Source organism: Lolium perenne, chromosome 5, assembly GCF_019359855.2.
Source record: "Lolium perenne isolate Kyuss_39 chromosome 5, Kyuss_2.0, whole genome shotgun sequence".
Taxonomy (NCBI): Eukaryota; Viridiplantae; Streptophyta; class Magnoliopsida; order Poales; family Poaceae; genus Lolium; species Lolium perenne.
The window spans coordinates 33,324,432-33,332,715 of NC_067248.2; the positions used below are offsets into that span (position 1 = coordinate 33,324,432).

The 8,284-nt window shown below is 47.0% G+C and overlaps 1 protein-coding gene across 2 annotated transcripts; it reads left to right on the forward strand.

Moving 5' to 3' along the window:
- Positions 1 to 5,014: 5,014 nt before the first annotated feature.
- LOC127298605 (uncharacterized) lies at positions 5,015 to 6,826 on the forward strand. 2 transcript variants are annotated; one of them, XM_051328455.2, is made up of 2 exons: positions 5,015 to 6,415; positions 6,559 to 6,826. In XM_051328455.2, exon 1 carries the CDS (start codon positions 5,132 to 5,134, stop codon positions 6,389 to 6,391), a length of 1,260 nt encoding a protein of 419 aa, XP_051184415.2. In that variant the 5' UTR covers positions 5,015 to 5,131; the 3' UTR covers positions 6,392 to 6,415; positions 6,559 to 6,826. The 2 variants fall into 2 exon arrangements, with proteins under 2 accessions (XP_051184415.2, XP_051184414.2); XM_051328454.2 differs by having other exon boundaries at positions 5,017 to 6,415; positions 6,572 to 6,826.
- The last annotated feature ends 1,458 nt before the right edge of the window (positions 6,827 to 8,284 follow it).

An 8,284-nucleotide genomic window follows, 5' to 3' on the forward strand; every position in this document is an offset into this window, starting at 1 on the left:
AAAATAAGGAAAATATAGATGCCGACAAACTTACATCATCTAAGAGCAGTAGTCGACGAACTGCCCAACCGAGGGGCAGGATCAACAATCTTTTCAACCCGTGCCCTTTTTGGTGAAGGGGCACGGGGGCTCGAAGGAGGAGTAGATGTATCAACATTTTGTTGAGGAGGCGACGATTCCTCCCCTTCAACTGGTTTTTCTGAAATAACTAAAGTATGTGACGTGCTCGTTCGAGCAGCCACATCTAAAGTTGGTGTTTCTTCATCATCACTGTGACAAAATAGTGGCAGCATAAAAAGCAAGGCAAAATAAAATTCTTCAAATAGAAAAGAAAAAGAGCAAGGAACCTACGAGCTGATGATACTCTCGATGTATGGATCATAAGCTGCTTTTCGAGGTGAAGGAGCAGTTTCTTCGGGTTTCGAGGTCCCGGAATCTTCGGCATTGCTCCTTTTCCTTTTGCTCTTCGGAGAAACAGCAGGAGGAGGAGATTGCGCTGATGTTGTATCTTCGTAGGCAGCATCCTTCTCAGAGATCCCGCAGATTTTCGAGAATCTGCCGGGTTCATTCACAAAAGAGGGGGTCTCTGGTTGACATCATCGACAACGGCTCTTTCTTCGACCTCTCCATCCTCGTGAAGAGGAGGAAGGGAAGCCATAGTAGGATGATTCTACAAAGAAATAGTGACAAAAGAGAATAAGTGAGATACCACTGCAAATAAGATACGAGGAACAGTTCAAAACAAGATAAAACTTCGAGAAGACAAAATACCTCGGGAAGAGGATTGGAAGCACTGTATGGTTCCACTCGACAGGACGAGGGAATAGGATCCTTCTTGCCTAATCGAGAAATTCTTCGAACCAATTTTTCCAAATCCTTTACGTAAAGATCACCGGAGATTCTCGTTGGCGTCATTTTCACCGTAATACGTCCAAAGGGGATTTTTGCGAGCCTGAAGAGGCTGCACTCTAATCCTAAGGAAGTAGGCAGTAATTTGAACACCGAGATAGCTCTTTGCCTCGAGTGTTTTGAAGATGACGGATACGAGCCATGAGCGCCTCTGTCCGCCTTTTTCTCTTCTTCAGAAGCTTCGGCATCCCAGGAACGGCGACGCTGAATCCTGGCACTTCCGTCAAAAGGAACTATGTTGTGCTCCACAGAATTGGCGCTTTCTTCGTGGATGTAGAGCCACTTTTTGCGCCATCCTTGGACAGAATCAGAAACTTGACGTCGAAATAATCGACATCAGTCCGAACACAGATAACAACGCCACCTATGTTATAAGTGACGTTGTGGGAGCCATTACGGCGGAGGCAGAAAATGCGCTTCCACGAGCCCAATTGGGAGTGATTCCGAGGAAGCATTCGCAAAGTGTGATAAAAATAGAAATGTGAAGGATGGAATTGGGAGTCAACCGGTGCGCTTGAATCCCATAAACAAAAAGAAGGCCGCGGAGGAAATCGTGGATTGGGGTTGAAAGGCCGCGGATCAGGTGATCAACAAAACTAACCCGATACTCCATTGGAGGCTTGGGGTAGCTTTCTTCGCTAGGAAAGCGGATGGCGTCCTCCTTCGTCATGAGGCCGAGCCTCTTCAGCGTGTTGATGTCTTGATTGGAGATTTTGGATCTCTCCCACTCAAAATCCTCGGCGGCCATCTTGGATTCCGGCGTGCTGTGGCGAGTCAGACGCGTGCGCGGTGGCATCAACGGCAAGTCGTAGCAATGTATGTGCGTACGGAAGATTGGAGAGAGTTGGGCGCAGGGAAGTTTTGCGAAAAGGAACAGGTGAGCGGCGCAAGCGAGGGGATGAACGAAGGTTGAAGAAGGGTTTATATAAGATTCGGGTGAAGCAGTGTGCCGTTGGATGAAGAAATCGTGTGGTGAGGATGGATCTTCTAGACACAAGGGCAAAAGAGTATTTTTACGGAAATAGGCGTTACCGTACGTGCGCCAGGAAAAGCGGAGGACGTGTGTCCACTACTTGCACGACGTGTCAACATGGTCGAAGCAATGGACCCACAGGGCAGAGAACTCACGACTATTCGAGAAGGATGAAGTAAATTTGATTAAGGGAAGTATGTCGACAAGAAAAATAAAAGAAAAGTGGCGGTAAAGAATTATTCAATACTTCGGGAGCCTTTGATCAAATACAAGTTTTTGCCCAAATGCTCGGGGGCTACTTCAGAAAAAAGTAAATTTTCGAGTATGACAAATATAGAAATTATGGGAGCCTACAACCAAGCACAAGTCCTTGGCTGTAGCCTCGGGGCTACTCCCATCGAGAACGCTGTTCGCGCACCCGAGAGATAAAAAAAGAGAGAAGCAGAAAGAGATCATATTGGGAAGTAATGAAAATATAGCGACAAGGTGGACTAAAATGTTGAGCCTACAACCAAGCACAAGTTCTTGGTTGTAGCCTCGGGGGCTACTCCCATCGGGAACGCTGTTCGCGTGCCCGATGAAATTAACAAAAATAGAAAAACAAGAGAGTATATTTCGAGTTATAATTAACTCTACATATACTCCCATCGGGAGAACAATATAAGTCATATATGACTCGATAAAATGTGCCATTCCAACAGCCGGAAAAGCACTCGACAATATATTCTCAGAACGCCGAAGTTGCGATCAATTTCTGAATGCCGCAAATTTGCGAAGGTAAGACCCCAGATCCGTTTCGCTGGGCGTGGCATCGCTAAAGACTGCGTCTGCTATTTTTATCCGTATCAACAGATACGAAGAAAATCCTAACGGACGCGTTAGGTACCCGATAAATTTGACTGGACTCGACGTAATGGTAAGACCTTAAGCGGCACCTGTCGACGTTTACACCAGTATCCCGAGATCATGTCCGGGGACGTGATTTTGAAGTAGGTTTTTGCGGATTGCCACTAGAGCAGTTAACTAGTACCTGATCCGTCAGATGAACTAGCCCCAATTACCAGTATCCCTGTACAATATAGAATTTTATGTGAAGAAATATAAAAGGTTAAAGCTTTCGAGTAAAAATAAACAATGGAGATTTTCCCTGACTCTACGATTCAAGCAAAATCTCGGGGGCTACTGACATAGGCATCCCAAATGGGCCTGCCGAAGATGGTACCCGGGGTTTACTGGAAGCCCAATACCCGAAGAATAAGAAGATTCGGGAGCCCAAGATTTACTAAGGAAAGATAGAGTTGTAATAGGAAGTGTTGTTTGTAATCTGGCGGGATGAGTTAGAAACCGTCCCGGACTCTGTAAACTTGTATAGCACGAATCCCTCGGCTTCACCTCATAGATAAGGGGGAGTCGAGGGACAAAGAATAAATCGAATCATTGTCTGCAAACCCTAGTTTTCATAGTCGTCGAGTACTTTTCGGCTGAAACCTTCGAGATCTACTTGCCCTCTACTTCTAACTAAACCCTAGCCTACAATCCATAGGCATTGATAAGTTAATCCCTTGTCACTGACGGAGGTACAGAGGACCTCGCCAACTCCGGCAGAGAAACCAGGGACTGTGAACTATCAGCGGCAATAGCAGATCTAGGTACAGGCACTGCCGGAGGAACAACCGCAAGCACATCTGCATCTACAGCATTAGACGGTGGCAGAGAGGAGACAATGGGACTTACATCATCAGATCTGGTAGAGGTGGGGTTGGAAGATGCTCCAGGGGCCATCTCAGAACGATGAGCCCAACGATCGCGTGCACGCTGTTCTTCTTCTTTGCGATTCCTCTCAGTAAGAGCACGCTCACGCGCCGCTCTCTCCGAGATTCTTGTTGCTTCGCGCTGGCGCTCATCATCAAGACGCCTACGCTCTTCAAACCTTCTGCGTTCCACGAATCGGAGACGCTCCTGATCTGCTTGTCGCCTTTCTTCATCACGACGGCGAATCTCATCTTCACGGCGCCATTCTTCATCACGACGACGCTCCTCTTCCCATCGTCGTTTCTCATCTCTTCTATCAGCATCAGATCCAGCCCTAGGCCGGTAGCCGAAGTAATTGTTTCTTCTGGTGGGAGATCTGCGGGCACCTCCAAATCGCCGATCCATCCTGGGGAGGGAAGCGATCTGTGCAAAAGATCTGCTGTCGCCGGCGATCGTCCCCGACCAACGGCGCGGTGGAGTAGGAGGATGTATGAGATCTGACCTGGGGGAAGGAGGCGGAGAGACGAAGACAACCGCTCCCGTATCGAATGAGGTAGGGTTAACCCTGAACTGTCCCGCAGTGCGGGCTAACGCCGTGGTGCCAAGAACAGTATTGGGCTGAGGCCCAACAGCAGCCACCATGGAAGAGTCCGAGAAAACTCCGGATCTGCCATGCGAGAAAGCAAATTCACAACACTTAGCAGAATGTGATCGAAGGCGTTGGGCTCGACCCAAGAAAATTCGGTCCAGCCCGCTACCAATCCTCGGGCCAAACAGAACTTGAATGCCTCCGATCTCCCGCGCGAAACCTGAGCTAAACTCTGAAACCCTGAGATCAGAGACAGAAATAAGATTGCGATCCAAATCAAGAAAACGAGATCCAACGGAATCCGAAGAAGCAAATCCAGGGGTGCGAATTATCAATCCGTCACGCACAAAACGGAGAATCACGGCCCGCTCAAAAAGCAAATCCGGATCTCCCGGGGTGGCGTCGCAGATCACGGAGGAAGCGGCGGATAATGGCGACGATGCGTGGTGGCGAGAGGTCGACGGTGGCTCAGGGTTGTCTGAGGGCGGCACGAGGATGCTCAAAGGCGGCACGAGGTTGCTTCGCGGCGGCGCGGAGTTGTCCGGGGGCGGCGCAGGGTTGCTTGGGGGCGGCGCGAGGTTGCTTGGGGGCGACGTCATCCCCCACTCTGTCTGGTATAGTAGAGATAGCGGCATCTGATCAAAAAAAGAAAAAAAGTAGAGATAGTGGTAGTCCCGCTGCACCGGGTCCAGGGTGTGTTTGCGCGGTGTGTTTGTTGAAGCTACACATCCACCGTCCACCGGTCGCACGCTCCGCATCTAACGTTTGGCCATCGCTCTTTGGATGGACCCGTCTTCTTGAGCGAATCGAAGTCTAACCAGATCCCTCTCCTCTTCTCTCCGTCCCTAAAGGGAAAAAACAAATCCTCTCCCCTTCCATCTACACCCAGCCGACGCAAACCCTAGGCCATGGATTCGGGCTTTGCCATCATGGATTGTGCCGGGATAAACCCCAAGTACGCCGCCGGGCGAGAGGGCTGGGCAACCATCAAGTGTGCAAGTAAGCGCGCATACGGATGCGGGGATACCGGCAACTCGGCGGTGCAGGATCTAGATCTCCTTTTGCACCAGGGCGATCTCGAGAATCTGTCATCCTCCCTGTCCGTCCATGCGGGCGACGATGTTTTTCGTTGGATCGACCAGGTAATCGCGGAGAAGAAGGGCAGGCCAGCGGCTCCGGGCAAGGATCGCTACTTCATGTCCAAAGTCGAGATCGTTGACAAGGGCCTCATCGTCGTCACCCTGTCCTTCTCCGAGTATGGTGGTTTCGATTACTACCTCGTCTTCGACTCCTTCGACAGGTCGCTCTCCATGATCCCCTACATACCAGAGTGGGCTGCCTGCTATACCAAGTGTCCTCTCCCTCTGCGCCATGAAAGCGGCTATTCCCTGGTCCTCATCGGTGGTGAGTTCAGCTTTGGCCGAGAGGGGCCCAAGAAATACATCTGGCAGTGGTCTCCGATGGCTGCGTCGTGGGGCAGCATCCCCGACTCGTGGCAGACCCAGAAGCTGTGCCTCCCTTCTCAGATGAACAATAAGTTCTTCTCCCCCGACGTGGCTTTCTCGTGCAATGGCTTTGCATTCTGGACCGATCTCGCGCTAGGCACTCTGTTCTGTGACTGCAGCGCCCTGCTCAGCGAGAGCTATCTCGTGAAATCCAAGTTCATCCCGTTGCCCCCAGGGTACCAGCTTGACCGTCATGAGGAGGGTATATGGCCGGTGGAGGTGTACCGGACCATGGGATACGTTGGAGGTTCTTTCAAGTTCGTCTCCATAGACAAACCTCGTGATCATTGCGGAACGAGGGTGAAGGTGTGGACTCTGGCAGCACCTGGCCCTAGCCATAAGTGGACCTTATACTCGGAGTTCCGACTGAAGAAACTGTGGAAGGACTTCAAGATGGCTGGATTGCCCAAGAACTTGCCCATGTGGCCCATGTTGAGGGAGCAGGAAGGGTCTACTCTCTACCTGATACTGGCTGACAAAACCCAAATAACTGGGCAAAAGCATTACCTTTGCCGATTGGATATGCCCACTCGGAGCCTCCTGCAAGCCAAACTTCTCGCACACACGTCGCTGATCCTGGGCCCTGTTAAATTGCCTTCTGGTTTCTTCAACTGCCTCGACCCTCTTCCTTCCAGCCCGGAGCCCATGTGGATGGATGTTTGATAAGACGGATCTCTCATTGGTCAGGTATAATTCTACCAATACTGAAACCATCATTTGAACTATGTAATTCATGCATCTTAAAACTTCTTGCCTGTCTAGTACTAGTCACCCGATCTAAGTTCTAGATTGTTTTGTTTGGCTGCAACAAGATGATTCAGGCTTTTAAGGTTTGTGTTGCAGGGTTGTTGATCCTCAAATGCTATCAGCTACTATCCTTTGCTGCTGAAGACCGTGTTTGTGTTTCCTGCTTGGATTCCCAGCTGGGTCTGTTGTTAGGAAATGATGCTTCACAAGTCATGTCTTACCAGTTGATGTTTATGTTCTGCATTTTAAAGACTTATATGTAATGACTAAAATGGTGCTTGTCTTGGAGTTATTTATCAACAATCGAATGCTCGTGTTCTTTCTATCCAATATAAAATGCTGTTAGTGTAATGAGTTGGTCGTGCAAAAGCGTTCCTTGGCCCCTTAATAATTTTATACTGTTCTTTGGCAAGTGCGGCTGTGTCTAGAGAAGTAGAGATTACCCACAGTATTTGAGCTTTGATTGCTTTAGAAAATCTTTGTGCTTGATTACTGCTACCACAATCATGTCCTTATGGTCAATGCCATGAATCATACTTCCAATTATGCTAGAACACTCCCCAGATATGTTTCTTCTTTTGAGATAAATGAACCACTAAACAGAGTTAGCTTTCATTGGTTTTTACAGTAGTTTGTGACTAGCTCCAGGTTTAGTGCTGGTTACATTCTGTTTATTTTTTAATTTTATAGTAGCACTGAAAAACAACATTATGCAGTTCTTGCAAATAGCACTAAGAAAGTCCACATAAATCAAACTTAGTGTTGCTCACCACAACTCTTAGATCTGTCCAATCATCAAGTGTTGGAGACATTTCAGAGCATACAGTTGGTGTTTTGATGAATATCGTTCCTAGATATAGAGTGGGTACTAGCCATGATTATGATTACTACCTTTGTATATACACGGAGCTCTTGATTCTCGTACTGATAATATGATGATGTCTTGATGCTTCAGAAGTTATGTGTTACCACTAGTTGATGTTTCTGTTCTGCATTTTAAAGACTTGTATGTAATGACTAAAATAGTGCTTGTCTTTTTTTTTTCTTTTGTCATTTCCTTCTGATGGAGTTATTATATCAATCAAATGCTTGTGTTCTTTGTATCCAATATAAAATGCTGTTAGTGTACACAGTTGGTCGTGCAAAAGCGTTCCTTGCTTCCTTAATTTTATATGGATATTGGATAGTATATGCCACAATTTTAGATGTTATACTGTTCTTTGGCATGTGTGGATGTGTCTAGAGAAGTAGAGATTACCCACAGTATCTGCGCTTTGATTATTTTAGAAAATCTTTGTCCTCTAGATATAGAGGGGGTACTAGCTGATAGCAATGACTATTATTCCTACCTTCGTATATACACAGAGAGCTACTGATTCTCAAACTGATATGATGATGTCTTGATGCTTTTATAAGATTCGTTGTTGTTGGTGCTTTTGCTGTGCTGTGTTTTAGTTCAGCTGTCCAACTAGAGATGAATTTGGAAATTCATTAGGCTGTAATCGTCTTGGTTTTAAGTAGACCTAGCTTACTGTTATGCTAGCTGCTACTAGCTTGATACTGTTATGCTAGCTGCTACTAGCTTGATAAAAAGTAGTACGTACTTCATACTACCTCCGTATGTAGGAATAAGGCGCCCTTGTTTTACGTGTGTTTTTATACAAAAAAATACTTAAAATAGATAAACATTGTTTGTATGAAATTAGTATCATTGAAAAGTTCTTTTCAAGATGAATCTAACGATACTAATTACATATAATATAATTAAGATTTTCTTGCTCAACTTTTACGGTCAAAGTTTGTCTTAAA